Genomic DNA, 19451 nt, shown 5'->3' on the forward strand with positions numbered 1-19451 from the left:
TAATTGACATACAAAATAAGAACTTTTATATTATAAGAAGACGTGAAATCACGAATATGACAAAAAATAGGGTCCCACATCTCAATATTTCAATATTTTAACCGACTCTAGTCTCTCACTTTTCTTGTTTGTGATACCACATTACTATCTCTATTAGAAGGAAGTTCTTATTGACAAATGATGTGTGCTTGGGTTACAAGAAATGAATGAATATTATAAGACACAAACAAGGAGACTACAAAATTAATGACACGACTTTAATTAGTTATCTTTTGAATATTTCATTCAAGAATCAAGAGCAAGCAAAGACTAAACTAAATGTAAGAATGGTTCAACCATAGATGGAAGAAAAGCGATGGTGCAGCACAATTTCCAAGGCTCTTCCGAAGCATATGCATGATCCAATCCTGACCTCTCGGATCACAAAATAATAATCTTAATTAATTTCATGTGTTTCTACGCAAGCTCCACAAATAAAGTTATCTTGATACTCACAAAGTTCCATATAAGCTGTCAATAAACATAGTTTTAAAGGAGTTTTACAAACAACATTTAGCACATAATTTAGCTCATAGAGCACTAATCCAACATTCTAATTCCTATGAGATTCGAGAGTACTTCTATTTTATTCAAATAAAACCACTTTTTCATATGACCAATGTGAAATCTTCAGCAGCTGCATCTGCAACCAATAGTACTGTCATCAACACCACTTTTTTCTTCAACACCTGCAAACAAGAGTAGCAATGACATCAGCACCGCAAACAGAATAATGTTAATGAGCAGCTAGCCTTCTAGACCTATTGAACTCACTGATTCACAATGTTAGGTACATTGGGCAATTTCAATATTTTATTAACGATCTCAAAATATTTTTTTTTCCTCCCATCACATTTTACCTATAATTAAATTACAAAACTACCCTTGAAAATCGAGGGGAAAAAACACACACAAGATTTTACAAAGGATCTCATAACATTAAAGTTTGGTCACTGCACAAAAAGAGTCATATACCTACGACCTGATTTAACAAATGATTTACATGGGCCTCGTATATCAAAATCCCAAAGTTGCAAAAACTAAATTTCACCAAAAAAAAAAAAACAGGACCTTTTTCCATGGCTGCATCAGTGTGTTTTGTGAAAACTTAAATATTAATAAAACCCTGAGCAATTATTTAAGTAAAACAAACCGTCCAACACAAGTAATGTGCCCAAAAGATCAGCATAGACACATTCAGTGGTCTTTCTAGTACGCAAAATCAGATACTAAAAAGATTAAGCGACGAAAAGTGCAAGAAAAGAGTTATCAATCATCTTCACAGTTGTCGTCGTCATCATCATCCAAACCAGCATTAATAGTGCCAAAAGCACTACCGCCCTCTTCACCCTTGACATTTCAAGCACAGCACACAACTGACATCCATTTGAAATATAAAACATCTTATATCTTTGTTATACTTGTTTCCAAAACTTAAATTTGGAATAAGTGAGAATAAATCACAAAAAATCAAATGAGGTAACATATTATTTTGATGGTAACATTTGAACCTACGACCTTCTCCAACCTCACCTAAGCAGATCGATCCAGGCATGAATATTTAAGCACGTAATGAAACACAAACTCTTGGACGAAATAGAAACAATGATTGTTAGTAAACAGTAAAGGAATGTTTTTAAACAAATAATGTTTGTCAGTATTCAAACCATTAAAATGACCCAAGAACCCACATTTATCACTCAGTGTGTAAGGTTTTCGATGATCTAGACACGAAGACAGGAAATTTTAGAGAGAAAAAGGTGTACAGAGGAAGAGTTTTTGGTAAACAACAAGCATGCAATGAGCACATGACTATGACCCTCTTGTGGCAACTATCCCTTAAAAATATGGAAAAAGTAAAAGCAGTTTCATCTTGTTAAAAGTTCTTTGCATCTCATTACATATACAACTTATATTCTCAACTTAACAATACAGGATAATTCTCAACTTAGACCTGCTTTATTTTTTTGGTCCTGCAACTCGGTTATGCTTTAAAATCATTCGTTAGGGTCTTTTATCCAAATCCATTATTGATCTTTTGAAAGTGGCATATTATGTATCAAACTGCTAACATTATTCACATATTAAAGGCATATAAATACAAAGCACAGAATACAATTTGAATTCATAGCATTGGCATTTCGTCAAAAGCTTCCTTAAATTTCTAATAATGTGGTGGCATTTTCATTAAGATTCAAAACATTCTGATTATGTTGCAACTATAAGAATCAAAACAGAATAGTTGAGAATGACACAAGTGCCTGGTTTTATATGTTGCAATTATGTTTCATTAATTTGGTAGCGTAAACTCTCTTTCATGCTCACACACGTGTTCATCTCCTGATTATTGTTTGTTGGGTTGTTGTTGATGATGATAACAAGAAGAAAAATGTTTAAACATGCTACTTGAACTATGATTTTGCCAAACGAAAACTGTGAAATTTTTCTATGCATTCAAAAACCAAAACCAAGTAATCTTTCTTCATATACTACCAAGACATAACTTCAATGTCCCTCAAAAATTTTGTTTTTGGGGTGAATTATAGTTACATGTCAGTGCACAAAGCATTATAAAACTTTTGACAAACTGAATAGAAAGAAATTGAAATGAGCTATAGAATAATTAATTTACCTTGCTTGGTGGGTGGGGGTTTCAGCCTACACAACTCCACCTCGATACCGGTTACTCCATACCAGACCTGAGCTTGAAAGGTTTTAGTTTGATTTTCAGCTATATCCTTTGCCTCAAAGGTAATATAATAGTTGACACCACAACCACCCCCCCCTGTGTTTAGCTTCAGAAGCTTCACAAACTGAAAATTCGCATCCTACACAAATTAATTGTTCAATAAAATGTTAAGCATCACACAAATTAATTCTAAAGAGGAGAAAAAACCAGCGAAGGCACACGAATTTCCTTAGAAAAAAACAATAAAAAACATCAACCTGTTTCTCGTTGAAATGCTTTATCGCTAACTCTGTAAGAGGAATGAGTTTTTTGATAACAGAAGAGTCAATGAGTGGATATGGTCGAATTGAACCAAACATATATTTAGCCATCTTATCAAAGTAATCAACATCAAAACCCTGTTCGTCCAAAAAGACATCCATAAAGATTGTAAGTTGACAAAACCCTAACATATACATAAACATATACAGACAAAGGGGTTTGAAAATAAAAACACAGAATAATCGATCATTATAAAGTGAATAGGAAGCACTCACATCGCTATCCTTAACCTGTTTCGCATACTCGTCATATTCTTCATCAGGTACAGAACTAGAATCGCTGTCGGCATCTTCTTTTTCTTCACAAACATCTTTTTTGTTTTTGGGCCACTCTTCCCAAACATTTTTATCACCGTCGCCGGACTCCGTTCTAGGCTTTTTTTCTGGAGGCGCGAAATCCTCCGATCCGAAGCTGAGTGAGGACGCGGAAAGGGTCGCCATTCACACAGAGACGCAGAACCAAAGAAAAGTAGAAAACAAACGCTTTTTGATTCTTCAATCAAGGAGAGGCAAATCTATTATATGTGAGGGATGAGGCGGTTTATTCTGGGACATTGATTGGGCCATGGACTGATCTGTGCCATTTGAAGCGTTCTTGACCATTTATTTTTATTTGGGCAACGGATTGGGCTTTTACTCATGGGTAGCCATTTTGCTATTGTGGGCCGTCAAGAGAGAAAAAAAAAAAAAAAACGTGTGGGCTAACTGCATTAAGATAATGCTTTTATAATTTTCAATACATTGACTGTGTTTTTTTTTTTTTTCCTAATATCAAATGGTAAATTTTCTATTTGCTAATACAAATGTTCCATTGCTTGGACTTTTAGAAGTATAGTTTTTGTAATCAGAAAAAATTTATATTCTTTTTGTTAGCACTTTTGTTTTAATATACTTTTCGAATGAATAGTTGTGATTGATTGCCACGTGAGTGGGGGTTAAAATGGCGGACATAAAATGGGGTCTCTAGCATTACTCTTAGGCTGGATTTGTTACACAGGGCTAAGTGGGATTGTGTTAAATAACTCATTATCTTGTGTTTGGGGACATACCGAATTGCATTTAAGTGGGACTATGCAACACCGATTTTCTTAAAACTCCTCACTACGCCTTCTTACATAGCACGGTTGAAAAGGAGCTCGCTACATAACACGCCTTCTTAAGTCTTCTACATAGCACGTTGCAGCACAACTTCTCTCTCTCTCTCTCTCCTCTTTATTGTACAAGGTGGCTTAGGATTGATCTACCAGATTTTTCTTAACTTTTATGGAATTTATTTACTGGATTGATGGCGTGGGATTGAGCCACTGGTTTTCAAGACCCTTTTTTTTTTTTTTCTAATATCAAATGGTAAATTTTCTATTTGCTAATACAAATGTTCCATTGCTTGGATCTTTAGAAATATAGAAAATTATGATTAAATATCAAATTTTAATAATTTTTTAGTATAACATGAAGACTATATAATATTTCAATTGAACTACCAAATTTAAATGTAGTTTTGTAGATTATGTCACAAATATGTTGGCCCCTTTGATTTGAGCTTTTTTCATTTGACATTTTTGTCCTTTGACCCACATATGATGGGTGTTAGTTAAAATTTATAAGGTTTTGACAAAATTGCCCTTGAGGCTTTTATATTATCTTAAAAATTTGCTAATGTAGTCTCAACTTCATATTTAGTTATGACTGTACGACACTCATAACTTCAAATTTAGTTGTGACTGAACGACAGTCACATCTGTGAGACAGTCACAGTTAAGTTGTAACTTAATTGAATTTTTTATAGAGAAATTATACTATAATATAGTATAAATAGAGGTCAAAATAATATTTTTACTCAAAATAATACATAGTATAGTGGTATGAGTTATCTATTTCAATTTACCATGACAGTCACAGTTAAGTTGTGACTGAATTGATTTTTTTTTTTTTAATACAATATAGTGTAAATTAATGTAATATTTGTGATGTAATATTATTTTTATTTTTTTTATTATAGTGGCATGTGATGTAATATTTGTAAATTTTAATACCTTTTACTTTATTATTTTGTTTGACATTTCAACTAGTACCTAATTTAAAATGCTATTTAATTTTGATACATAAAATAAAAAATTATTGAAATTTAGTAGTTAAAATCAATAAACCTTTAGAAATATAGTTTTTGTAATCATAAAAAATTTAGATTCTTTTGTTTTTTGGGCATTTAACAAGGGAATAATGCTTCAAACCTCCAATTTAACTCCCATGTCATGTTAAGTGGCAGTTTATTAGCAACTTAGCACTTTTGTTTTAATATACTTTTTTGAATGAATAGTCGTGATTGATTGCCACGTCAGTGGGGGTTAAAATGGCCAACATAAAATGGGGGTCTCTAGCATTACTCTTAGAGAGCAAATGCTCACCACCCAATTAAGTTTTTACCACGTGTCATTTGTAGTAGTTATAACAAACTATGGTTTTTTTTTTTTTGGCCACTAACAAACTATGGTTAATTATTCTAATTAATGTATTAAAATATTTTATTGTAAAAAAGATAAAAATAATTTAAAACCAACACATAAAAAAAAAAAATGAAAGAACCCATTAGCCCAGTAGCCCCAATCATAGGAACCACCTCATCCCCCTCCCATCTTTCCGGCATCCCCTCCTCCAACGCCGGCAACATCTCAACCCAACTCCGACCAGCCACCACTCACCCCTCCTCTCTGTTTCTCTCCTTATATTCCTCTCTTTCTCTCTCTCTGTGTTGTTTCTTTTTCTGCTCCTCTGTCTTTTCTCTATTTTTCTCTTTTAGGATCACTAGTCTCTGAAGAACTGATGTAGTTGAATCAAAGCAATGAATGAGATTGAGTTATGGGTTTGACCCATTATCAGATTCTTTGTTGGAGAGGCTTAGATCCAAGACAAGATCTACATGGTTTGGAGGTTGTGGGTCATGTTGATCTTCTGCAGCTGGTTGTTGTTTTTGTGGGTTTTGGGCTTCCATTGAGATTGGGATAATGCTTGAATTTTCAGAGGTATCCTTCCCAACGTCACTCGACGACGACGATGCTAGGACCTTGTAGATCGGCGTCATCCGATCATAATGTGATCGGCAGTGACGCAGAGGTGGGTGCTCGACGATCGGATTTTGGGGGATTAAGCCCAAACCAAACCCCATCATCACCTTCATAGTGCAGATTGCAGAGAAACGTCTCATGGAGTTCTCACCCAAAAATCTCCCATGTGACCGGCCGGAGTAAAAAGAGGAGTTGCCGGCGTTGGAGGAGGGGATGCCGAAAAGATGGGAGGGGGAGGAGGTGGGTTCCTGCGATTGTGGCGGCTGGGCTAGCTGATGGGTTCTTTCATTTTTTTTTATGTTTTGGTTTTAAATTATTTTTATCTTTTAAGTTTTAACAATAAAAATATTTTAATACATTAATTAGAATAATTAACTATGATTTATTATAGTTACTTCAGATGACACGTGGCAGAAACTTAATAGGGTGGTGATGGAGTTGAACAAATTTGCTCTCTTACTCTTAAGTAGGGCTGGGTCGGTTTGCCCGAAAAACCGAGACCGTATCCGAAACCGCTCCAACCGATGCCGAGAATAACCGTACCGGAGAGAAACCGTACCGAGATATCGGTTTGCAACCGAACCGGTATGTTCGGTTCCGGTTCCGGTTCTCAGATCCTAGAACCGTCGGTTTACCGAACCGAACCGAGTATATATAACATTTAATTTAAATATTACATTTTTATACATTTCTATATCTTAAAATACATTTCTATATACATTTTTATAATTTATATAAAAAATATATAAATTTATAAATCCTAAACCCTAAACCCTTTCTATACCCTAAACCCTATAATTAATAATTTATATGTTTTTTAATTTATAGAATACATTTCTTTATAAAAACTAATTAAAAATACCCTAAACTAATATTATAACATATCCTAAACAATTTATACCATATAACTATCAACTAAATATTAAACCCTATATCATATTCTTATATCTCATACCCTAAACCCTATTGTGTATTTTATCAAATCTTATACCTTATAAGGCTTATTATATCCTATACTGATATATTATATACCATAAGACTATAATTGATAATAATTTAATAATTTAATAATTTATAGTTGGTATATAACTAATAACTATTGTCTATATAAATATTTAGTATGATAATAGTCTATATAAATGTTTAAAGTATAGAAATGTATTATATAAAATATATTTTATATAAATTACAAAATATATTTAATACAAGTAAAAACTCCAAACCCCAAAATATCCTAATGTCTAAATTACTAAAATACTAATTTTTTTTATTTTCTCTTTCTTTCCCATTCTTTTTTATACTTCTCTAAACCAAAAAGGTTTGTTCCTATAAAAATTACTGACACATACAGCTACAAGCCTACAACTAGAAAAATTGACATTTACTCACTTCTAAAAGAAACAGACCTATATAAGTATATAACCCCATCTAAACCCCTTTTTCTCTGTGCGTGCGCACTGCCCAATGCCCCACTATCCTCCCTATTCTTATCTTCCTCTTTATTTTCTCTGTAACCATTTCCTCTCTCATTCTCTCTCACTTTCTCTCCATGCGCGACCCTGCCCGGCCAAGATTCACCGTCGCCGGCCACCTCCCAGCAATCCAAGGCCATTGGTCGACTCCCCAAGCCGGCGCCAACACAACCCAGCCGCCACCTAGCTCGGCCGGCCTCCCCACGCGACAGAATCACCACTCCAAGCCGTGCCTTCCTCGCCGGATTTCTTCAAATTCCGGCGGTATTTTCCGTCGACCCAAGTATCAAAGTTTATCCTCTCTTCATTCTCCATCTAATTATATAAATGGATTGGGTTGTTGCTTAAAACTGAAAACCCTCTGTCTCGCTGCCCTCTCGCCACCCATTCGTCGCACCGTGTTGGTCAAGGCCCATACCGAGCCGAGCCGACCGAAAATGCCGGTCAACCGAGTGCCGGTTTACCGGCATTTCGGTTCCGGTCTCGGTAACCAAAAGGGCCATCTGAGAGGGGTTCGGTCGGTTGCCGGTTTGGGGTTTTCGGTTCGGTAACCGGACCGAACCCACCCCTACTCTTAAGTATGCAACTGGCAATTGAGTAACTTTTTGTAGCTCCTTTGTATTCGAGCAACAATATTATTTAAATTTTTAATTAAAATTTACTATTTTTTATCTTTTTAAAACAATTAAAATATATATTAATTTTTTTCGTTTGAGCATTTCCTTGCATTATCTTTCCGCCACATTTGACCAACAACATATGGATTAACTATCAGTTTAGTGTAAATTGTTTATAAATCAATTCCTAGCAAAATTTTGTTAGAGGTTTATTCCATATATTCTAATTTAGTTGGCTAATATTATGGCATTTATAAAATATTTTGCCCTTAAAGATTTTAACAGAGACATCTTAATAAAGTATTTTGCCACGTCGGATGAGTATGAAAAGCTTTTAGCCAATCACTGCCCGCCAAGGGTGATGAAGTTCACTCTCTAAGGGTAATATTGTAATTTAGGATTGATGATGGGCCTGTGATGCTGTGAACATATATGTATTCCCGCGAGATATTTTTTTTTTTTTCTTTTTGGGGTTTAACCCGCGAGATATTTTTTAGTGAATGTGAAATCTCCAACTCCAGGGCCTCTACTGTATAGCTTGTATCCATGTGATCAAATTAGGCTTGGGGCTTTGGTTTTTTTTTTTTTTTTTTTTTTCCGTAAATTAAGCTTTGATTAGATTAGTGAGTGGACCACCAAACATGTAATGTGCCAATGTGGCATGAGACAAGCCTAATTGTGACAGCACGTGAAGGATGAGATGATACTCTTTTTTCTTTTTAAGTTTTTAGCATGTTGGATGAGCATATGGCCATTCTACGTACTATGTTTGGTTTAGTAGAACAGATATGAAAAAATATAACCAAACAGACCATGAATTTGAGATTTGTTTATCGTGTTTGCAGGTACTTATGACTCTACTTATTAAGAACACTTATTTTTACACATTAATTCTCAGTTTGATTCCTTTTATTTTAATATTATTTGATCAAAATTTTATGGGTGCCGCTATTCGGACTCAAATTTTTTATCAGTAATTCTAACACACTTTTAAAATCTAACTAAAAAATTAAAAATTACAAAAATTTATTATTATACCCAATAAATTTATCCAAATTACCTTTACTAAAACCCAACACTACATCCAACCTTTTCTACTTTCTATATCCAACATAAACACCCAACTTGATCTCCACCACCACCACCACCACCAAAACCAAAATTCATGGGTATATAATTAAGCTTGGGTATGATTACTCGTTCTCAGCAAATGCACTTGTTGACATGTATGCAAAATTTAGAAGTCTTGTAGATGCAATTTCAGTTTTTGAGAAAATTGCACAACCCGATATTGTTTCCTGGAATATTGCTGTTATTGTTGGTTGTGTTCTTCACGAGTACCATGGTCGGGCTCTAAAATTGTTTGCGCAAGTGAAAGGGTCATGAATATGTCCAAACTTGTTTACATTATCTAATGCACTTAAAGCTTGTGCCAGTATGGGGTTTAAGCAATTGGGTAGGCAGTTGCACTATGTCTTGATAAAGATGGATACACGTACAATCAGATTCCTTTGTCAAAGTTGGACTGATAGATATGTATTGCAAGTGAGAGATCATGGATGATGCAAGGGTGCTTTTTAATATGATGCCAACACTAGTATTCAACCAGACTACCATAGGATCTCTTAGGGTTTTGTTAAAGAAGAGAGATGTGTAGAGATGTTGAAGAGATGAGTGGAGATGTTGGGTATATAGAGTTGTTAGGTATACTGATGGTATTGGGTATAGTTTAAGTTAATTATTTTTTAAAATTTTAAATTAAATGTTTGTGTTTAACAATCAATTTACATTAGGATAAAATTAGAAATTAACATTTTATTAAATTATTGGGGCTACTGATAAAAAATGCTATTTTTTAAAAAAAATTAACATTAGTGCGCTACAGTGTTTTTTAAAAAAATCCTTTTTTTTTTTTTATATTTCAGTGCCAATTGATACATAAACAAAAAAAAAAATTAAAATTCATAATTTAGGTATTTTTCATTCCATAAATATATTAAATAATAATCAACATAAAACACAAAAAATCAAGATGAGGCATCCATAATCTTTTGTGTTTTAATAATAAATATAATTGTTACTATCGAATAGTAACAATCACCAACAAAAGTTTAGAAGTTTATGTTTAAACTTACATTGATAAGCAGTAACAACTATAACCTTACTTACATATTGTTATTGACATGTAGTAACAATCATAGCCTCATTTACATATTGTTACTGTTTGTCGGTAACATCATAGCCCCACTTACATATTACTACTGCTTGTTAATAACAATCATAACCCTACTTACATATTGTTACTGACAAGCAGTATTACTCATAGCTTCACTTACATATTGCTACTACTTGTTAGTAACAATTATAACTTCATTTACATATTATTATAGTCTCACTTATATATTGTTACAAAACAAATTGATTAATCAAATCCACATCCACCTATTAGACCCACAAATAAACCTGTGTAACCAAACAGATCACCGGGGCCCTCAGATCCATGACCAACTAAGAAGCTTCCCATCATGACAGTAGAAGCTCCAAGGACCAAAGCCTTGACGATGTGTCCTGAATTGGAAATTCCACCATCAACAATGATAGGCCCACCACTTTGTGAAGCAATAGATGCAACCTTGTAAACAGTAGTCGCCTGAAACATATTACTAAAACAAAAGAAATCAATCCATCACTTGGAAAATGAACACTATAATAAATTAACTCATCCATGGTCCTTAATTGGTTCTTTCATTCCTGATTTGATAAGAAAGGTATTAGAGGCTGACTAGAAGTGAAACTGTCATATTCTCTTAAGCATGGCAGTAAGGCAAGTAGCACTTATAAGAAACATTTTAAAAAATAATAAAACTAAAGGGAGTGGAAAACATCTGTTCATTTGATCTTTCAGAAACTTTCGTGATGAATCCACTCTTACTTTGTCAAATATATGCAAATATGAACCACATAACTAAACTTCCACCAAATTTCAAATTCCGTGCGAACTCAAATCTTTTTTCTTTTACCCTTTATCCCCCATATATTTTAGCTACTCACAGAATACATCCATTGCTTCTAGACTGCTAATAGAGTAGTAATTTCAACTGCACCTTTAATTCAAGTATTGAATCCACGAATTTTGTCATCACCAAACTTAACCGTCTTCTAGGTTATGGGGTATCCTCATTAAAGTATGAATATTCCCAAACTCTTTCTTTTTGGGTTAGATTATTCTTCTCTTAGACTAGAATTTCAAGCATTTATATACTCTCTCAACATTTCCCCTAGCAACTCAAAGTTCCACTACTAAATTCAGAGAAGAACCCATAATTACTATAAACAGCAATCTAATGGACAATAGTCAACTCTATCAAATTACAGTTTTTAAAAACAACCCAATTGGCAATTTGGAGAATTGAAATTAGAATCAGCAAGTACCATATAAGAAAGGCACTAGCTTTTTGTTTAGCAAACAAACGGATCCAATTCCAGAAACCCATCACGAAAATCACAAAATTATTAACCCAAAAACCAAAAATTTACTCCGACCACACCACGTAACAATTCAATATCAAAAGCTCAAGCTCAAGCTCAAACTTAAATAAGCTAGTTAAAGTTAATTGTCAAATATCAAACAAAAGCAGAAACTCTAACTTACCTCAAGAAGCTTCAATAGTGACGGCGCAGACCTCCTGAGTGGTACAAATGGACCTAGATCCCATTCCAACCCTCAACCCATCAACACCAGCCTTGCCAATCGGACACAAAACAGTAGCTCGACGGTGGCAGCAAAGCCACTGAACCTGGCTGCTCCGAGATCGGCGTCGCAACGCCGTCCGAGCACCATCGCTCAACCTCTGAGCCCACGTGCGACGACACAGATCGAGGATGAGGGGTGGCTGGGCGTGAGTGAGGAGAGAGAAATGAGAGAGGGAGTAGGAGAAAGACGGAGAGAGAGAGACAGAGAATTGATGAAAAATTAAAAGTAGGCCGGAAGAGAATAAGGTGGTTCGGCTGGGAAATTCAATTAAATAGATGGGTGTAAGAGGGAATATGAGTCCAAAATTAGACTTTATAATCAATTACTTTATGTTTTTTTGTCTTTTTTTTGTCAGAGCCACCATTAAGTATTAACTCGTCAAAGTGGGCTTATTTACTTTGTTATATAGCCCAATGAAATTGGGCTTATGTGTTTTGTTACATTGGACTTAGTTGAAGTACAAGGCCCAAGCCCAATTTCACAGTCGGTTCAATGCTCATAGCATAGCAAACAGTACACTACCTTATTTCTTACTTACTGCCGTTGGCGCCGCCTTTTCTAAACGCAACTAGAAAGTCTAGGAGAAATTTGGAAAAATGGCCACTTTTTGAACCGGTAAAGACTTCTAACCCTCTTTTTCTTTTTTATAGAAAATTATAGGTTGAGAAAATACCCAAATACCCTTAACATTAAAAAACTTGCCAAAACCCTTAACCCATGAGCGTCTCTCACTCTCTCCCATCTCACATCTCTCTCTTCCTCTCTTCTCAATTCCAGTTCTGTGATTTTGTCTCTCTCATCTCCCTCTCTTCTCTAGTCTGTATGTCTCTCTCTCCCATACCTCACCTCAATCTCTTCTCCACACTCACGACCCAGACCCGCCACACCATCAAGTTGCCGACCCAAGCCACAAGTCTCACCATCATCGTCTGCACGCACCGTCGTCTGCACTCATGTAAGTTTTTCAAAAAATTCTGATTTTTCCATTTTGTTTTTATGGAATTCAAATAATTTTGTTATTATTTTGGTTTGGGTGTTTGAGTTATGGAATATATGGCCTGTGAGGGGGGTTGATCAATTGTTCCATCGGTTTAAGAATGATTGGAAGTCTGCATTGGGTTTTATCACACTTCTTCCAACCACAATAGGATCACTAAACCAATTGGGTAAATCTTGATTTTAGGTGGAGGTTGTTGTGTGGCTGTTTTAGGTGGAGGAGGTCGCACTGCTCACATTCGCACTTGAGGTGGTTGAGGATGAACGATGGACATTGAGGAATGGGTCTATGACAAAGGAACAAGCTGAGACGAGGGAGGGTGAACTGAAGTGGGAGAAGGGGGAAATAAGTGAGGGAGGGAAAAGACGTTAGGGAGGGCTGAGAGAAGATGACACATAGACTGGTTTTGGCAGAGAGAAGATGAAGAGACTGTAGCTTTCTTGGTTTTGACAAGTTTTTTAATTTTAAGGGTATTTGGGTATTTTCTCTACCCATTTGGGTTAGTTTTTTATGAAAAAAAAGAGTGCTCCTATTTACACACCTTTTTTTTTTTTTTCTTTTTGCACACCCCTTATCACTTAATTAGTGATTTTACAGATTTATCACATTATGAAAAGACCCTAAAGCCCTCCCAACACACTCTATCTTCTCTCTTCCTTCCCTCCCAACTGTGCCTTGCCCAGCCCTCTATCCCTTTCAGTCTCTGACTGCGACCACCCTACCCCAGCCCCGTCTCGTCAAGACCGGAGACTGAATACAACTGAATTGATAGGAAAGAAGTATAATACATAGCAATATAACCAAATCAAGTATTCGGCTAAAAAGGAAATCAAGTAAGGATAGAATCAATACATGAACTAAATCAAAGATAAAAACAGGGGGGCCACTGCAGATCTTGTTATTACCAGATTATTAATATGCAGCTCTATCAACACCCAAAAACAAAAAAACCTTCATGCTTCCTGAAAGGTTTCAAATGTTTATAATAATGAAAATCTTAGGAACAATCAGCAATATGCATTAAAATATTGGCACCGCCGCGCGCAGCACCTTCCAGCCACCGCGTGCAGCATCGTCGAAGCCACCCGTGCATAGCACTGTCGAAGCCACCTGCACGCAGCACCGTCGAAGCCACCCTCGCGCAGCACCGTCGAAGCCACCTGCGTGCCCTTCTGCTCACACCACACCACCCCGTCAAGATCAGCCACCACCCCGCCCCCTCTCTCTCTCCTTCCCTCTCTCCACTCACCCAAGCAAACAGCCAAAAAATAAATAAAAAAATATTTGTAGCTGGTTCTAAAGTACAGTGCCGAACATTAATGAAACCATTCGGAAGTATTTCGTCGAACACTTTCAGTCATGTTCTGCTGGTGACTGTCGAATGAAGAGAAAAATTTCGGAAGTGCAGTGCCGAACGACCTGCGACATTAACAATCCCTCACCCGAAAATTAAACCCTAAACTCTAAAAAACCTACACTCTAAATCATCTAAAATATACAAAAAATGTGTTAGGATGGGTGTTGGGGGTGAACCAAAGGACTTTTAATTTTTGGTGATGTTGGGGAGAGGAGAGAGAAAGATGGGCTGGGTATGTGTGTTTTTTATTTTTTTTTGGTCTGATGAGGTGTATTGGATAAAATGAGGGTAATATAATAATTGGAAGGTGTCTTAAAAGAGAAATTTTAATTTTAGAAAAGAATAAGGGTGTGTAGGAAAAAAATGCGTGCAAAAAGAAAAAAAAAAGGTGTGTAAATAGCAACACTTAAAAAAAAAAAGGATTAAAAATCTTTAATGGGTTCAAAAAGTCATCATTTTTTCCAAATTTCTCAGAGTCTAGAAGTGAACTCAAAGTGCAAAACGGTGAGTTTTGGTGCTGCATTGTGGAGATGTAGCCGTCGGAGCTTCCCGTCGCAACCGTGACTCAGCGCGACCAATGGATGGTAGAGAGTCAGGTCTTTCGGACTTGCAACCTCTTCGCCAGCGTTCCCCGCAACGCCCAATCCGTAATGTTAAAAAACAAAAAAAAATCCCCAATTCCACCCTCAACTCAATCATTCCTAGGGTTTCCTAATTCTAGTCGTTTGGTTGGTTCCAGAATTATAATGATTTTTCTTGTTTGGGTCTTGATTATAAAGGTTGGAACTTCAGCGTGACAATCACATTATCACATAGAGTACTAAACGAGAGGTCTCAGACAACTCCCTACCTCATTTTCCATTTTGGATGCCAAGTAAAGCTCTCTCTATCTCTCTCTGTCTCACACACCACATACCGACCTAAATTTGATGAGCTGAATTTATAGAACTGGTTTAAAGTTTTTATTTTTTTGTGAAATTTTCAAATGGGTGCATTTGTTTTGTCAGTCGACCCTGGGTTTGCTATTGGATTCTTCACTCATTGGGTTTACTAGGGGAGTCTGTTGATGCTCAACTGGAAAATAACACCATTGACTTCCTTAACCGTTGCCAGGTATGCACATAATCAATTGCAAGTTGTATGACAATCTCACATTGCTTAAATTGAAAATAATGAAAGGCCGGTGCTTTTGTTTGCTTGCAGGACCCAGATGGTGGATATGGTGGCGGACCTGGACAGGCAAGTAACTGGTCCCACTATCTGCCGAGGTGGCTTAGTCATTGTTGATGTATAATATTTGTTGAACCTCTGTTGGTGTTATTTGTGATAGCCTGAGTAGAACTGCTTTTGTCCAACCTTGAAGTTTGTTAGTTGCTTTCATTCGACACGAGACTTATTTAACATTATTTGCACCCTCTACTTTATCATGTATTCTTTTGCTTACAATAGTTAACTTGTTAACTGTTTTGTTCAGTTGCCACATCTTGCAACAACTTATGCTGCAGGCAATTCACTTGTAACTCTGGGTGGTCATGAAGCTCTTTAATCAATTAATAGGTGGTCAGTTTATGCTCCTAAACAAACTCATTCTCTTAGAACAGTGCAATTCCGAGCTTTTGGGAAGTGATTTGACATGATTCGTTTCTATTCAGAAGTAAATTGTACACGTTTCTGCGGCAAATGAAACACCCAAGCGGGGGCTTCAGGTTCGATACACATTAATTCTGGATTTTCTAGTTTGAAATTAGAAAGTACAATGGGATTTTCAGAACCTTTAGAATATTACTTTTACTATCATTAATTACTTTTGCTCAGGATGCATGATGCTGGAGAAATTGATGTCCGGGCATGCTACACTGCCATTTCTGTTAGTCTCTCTCTCTCTCTCTCTCTTTCTACACATACAGTCACATACATTTGTTCAGAACTGGAGATTACTGGTCTGCATGCCCATTTTTAATGCACATAAGAATTCTGTTCATTAGAATACTTTGCAGAACTACAATGTGAGATGCCTTCTTGGGTAACAAGAGTAGAGCATTTTGTCTCAAGTGGCTATTCATCCATTGTTAGACTATTATTAGATCACAGGTTCACGTTGGAGGTCTGGCTGTATGGCTAAAGGCATTTCCAATTGTTCCTCACCTACTCCTATACTCCTTTTGAACTTGCTAAGGCTTGTGCTTGTACCATCCTTGTTGTCCTAAAATTGTTGTACGATCGGTATATTTGTTTATGATATTTATAGTTCTGTCCTTTATTTACAATGTTGTTATATGCTTGCTTAATTTTCATCATGGTAATTTTGCTCATGCTCACAGGTAGCAAGTATTTTGAACATTTTGGATGATGAACTGGTTCAGAATGTTGGAAGTTACATTTTAAGGTTGTTTAGCAAGTCTTTAATTTTTAAATTTAGCTGAGTCGGAATATTTTTTATTTCTTTTTGGTTTTGAATTGACCCTTGTTCTAGGTGTAATTATGGTTTTCTTTTTCTTATAAAAGCCTTTGCTGCCCTTTATTAGTAACTTTCTTCTGTTTGCCTTCCATGACATTGAGTCATTGACTGAATTTTGTTCTCCTTGATATGAATTGGAATTAATATCACGGACAAATTAATTTTTATCCCTTTGCAGTTGTCAGACTTATGTAGGCGGAATTTCTGGGGAACCTGGTTCTGAAGCTCATGGTGGGTATGTTTCAGACTTATATCTGTTTAAAGATTGTAAATTTCAATTTGTATCAATGGTCTCTTTTCCTTGTTATGTGGATGAAGTATTAAGAGACTCTAGTTGGAGTGGAGAGCATGAGTTTAAAAGCCCTTGAGCATTAGCTTTTATATTACTAAGTAATAATGTGACATCAGATGTACGTATTAAGAAATTGGCATATCTATGTTCATTTGACTTCCAATCTTTCCTCCACTCACATGCCAAATTTTTTGTCTGCCTGTTCTCCCTTTGGCAAATTACCTAATCTGAAGATTGTACATGTGAAACAAAAGTTTACTATTGTCAAGTTCTTTGTGAACTTTTTGAGCAATGTATTCTGGCTTCCCTTTTCTTTTCCATCCATTCACCTGTCACAGAAATATATATGTGTGCTTGTTGTGTGCATTCCTTTGGCAAAGCCTTTAATAGATCCAGCAATTTTTTCTTCAGGTACACCTTTTGTGGGGTGGCAACAATGATTCTGATCAATGAGGTCAATCGTTTGGACTTGCCTAGACTAATTGTAAGATAGTTTGCATCTCTTTGCGTGATTGAGATTAAATATTTCATTTTATAACTGCGTATAATTATGAGAGTCTATTCGAGTGTTTTTTAATATGCTTTTAGTCTGCCGTATTACTATTCACTGTAGCTTCCTTTTGCAATGATTTCCATAAACGTCTTTTGTAAATTTCTTACAAATATAGTTTGCTATTGTATTGGGATTGGTTGGTATTTCGACAAGGGAGGGAGTGTGGATTTCAGGGGAGGACAAATAAATTGGTTGATGGTTGTTACTCCTTTTGGCAGGTGATTATCTACCTTTTTCTTTATCTTCTTAGGGATCCTTCTTAATCATAGTTGAATTGATTATAATAAGTGAACAGGGAGGTGTTTTTGCGTTATTACAAAGAGTGTGTTCAATTGTTGACGAACAATTTGTGCTCCCGGATGCTGGAGGACACTGCACTAAGGATAGCCCGCACACTTCTGCAGCATCTAGTATAGCTGAAGTGGGAAAAAGTTTTGAAGGCGCTTCATCTCAAGTTGATGAGACTCCCCATTCTAGGCAGGGAGGTAGGCTGACTTAGATGAGTTTGAAGACGTTTGGCCATGTATTTTTTACCAGAATAAAATTGCCTTTCAATACCCATATTTTTTTTGTTTAACTTTCTTATTTTATATGCCGTGAGGTTTATCTTATAATTTTTCCATTCTTTTATGCATGGCTGAATGTCCAGTGAATTTCAATGATATTGGTTATACTCTTATCAAGAGGCGTGTAGGGAGCCACTTCTTTACGTCATAGCATTGCAGCAATACATAGTTTTATGTGCACAGGTTTGGCTTCCGAATACAACTTCACACTCTGATAACTGGATGCTTGACTGCATGGGTTTTCAAATGAATATCTCATTTGCCTGATATTGCTGTAGAAATTAGAAATCTTACTTCCCAGGGGTTAATGTTTCTAATTTGATTTGGTCGATGCAGGATGAGAAGGGTGGACTGAAAGACAAACCTGGGAAATCTAGAGACTTTTATCACACATGTTATTGTCTAAGTGGTCTTTCTGTATGTCAACATATGTGGTCAGATGATGAGTCTCCAGTGTTGCCAAGAGCAGTATTAGGTCCCTAATCCAATTTGTTAGAGCCAATTCATCCCCTCTTCAATGTTGTCGTAGACCAGTATCATGAAGCACGGGAATTCTTTACAACACACTGAGCCACATTGTGCTTTGAGGTTTTCTCATAACTTAAGGGCTGGACTCTGGAGGAATGATGCATAATATGTGCAATGTAACATTTCATAATTCTGGACATGGTCTGTGATATATGAAATTTGTTCAATTCTAGGTTAGCTCAAATACTGTACCTGCTACATGTACTCACAGTTATCAAGTACAAAGATGTGGAGGCATGCAATATTTGGAGCTTTTACATGTACCATTTCATTGGTTAATAAAGTAACTGAGTTGGCTACTGATTTACACCTAGGAGAGCTTGATGCGGTTTATAAGATTCTTAATAATTGTTTCTTTACTTGTATGAATAAACAATCCTTTTGGACAACATTGGGGTTGAATGGTTGATATTGAAACTCTAAAACAAACTTATACTATAACAGGGCACAAGACTGAGAAGACACATGGCACGATTGATGGAGAAAATAAAGGGGAATGGGGGTCCTGAATCTGAATAGCGAGAAACTAATAGGAAATAGTAAAGATTAGATTCACTTGTTTGAATTGGTGACAAAAGACATAAATTTCTTGAAGAAAATAACAAGTATACGTGTTTTTAGAATAAATGGTTGTGCGAACTACGAATGCAGATTGAATATATATTATATATAAGACATTACTATATATATATACTGACACTGTATAATAAAAAAGATTAAAAAAAAAGTCTATGTTCTTTACTTAAA

General features: G+C 35.8%; 1 protein-coding gene and 1 pseudogene across 1 annotated transcript; one reads left to right on the plus strand and one right to left on the minus strand.

Moving 5' to 3' along the window:
- Positions 1 to 420: 420 nt before the first annotated feature.
- On the minus strand, positions 421 to 3554 carry LOC147288693 (UPF0725 protein At4g28920-like). Its single transcript, XM_086241718.1, has 4 exons — positions 3265 to 3554; positions 2986 to 3126; positions 2672 to 2867; positions 421 to 728 (listed from the first exon to the last, which is right to left on the minus strand). The coding sequence occupies exons 1-4, from the start codon at positions 3487 to 3489 to the stop codon at positions 670 to 672; spliced, it is 621 nt and encodes a 206-aa protein (XP_086097844.1). The 5' UTR covers positions 3490 to 3554; the 3' UTR covers positions 421 to 669.
- Positions 3555 to 14589: 11035 nt separating this feature from the next.
- On the plus strand, positions 14590 to 18996 carry LOC147288694 (protein farnesyltransferase subunit beta-like; annotated as a pseudogene).
- The last annotated feature ends 455 nt before the right edge of the window (positions 18997 to 19451 follow it).

Source organism: Dryas octopetala, chromosome 4 (assembly GCF_963921425.1).
Source record: "Dryas octopetala chromosome 4, drDryOcto1.1, whole genome shotgun sequence".
NCBI lineage: Eukaryota > Viridiplantae > Streptophyta > Magnoliopsida > Rosales > Rosaceae > Dryas > Dryas octopetala.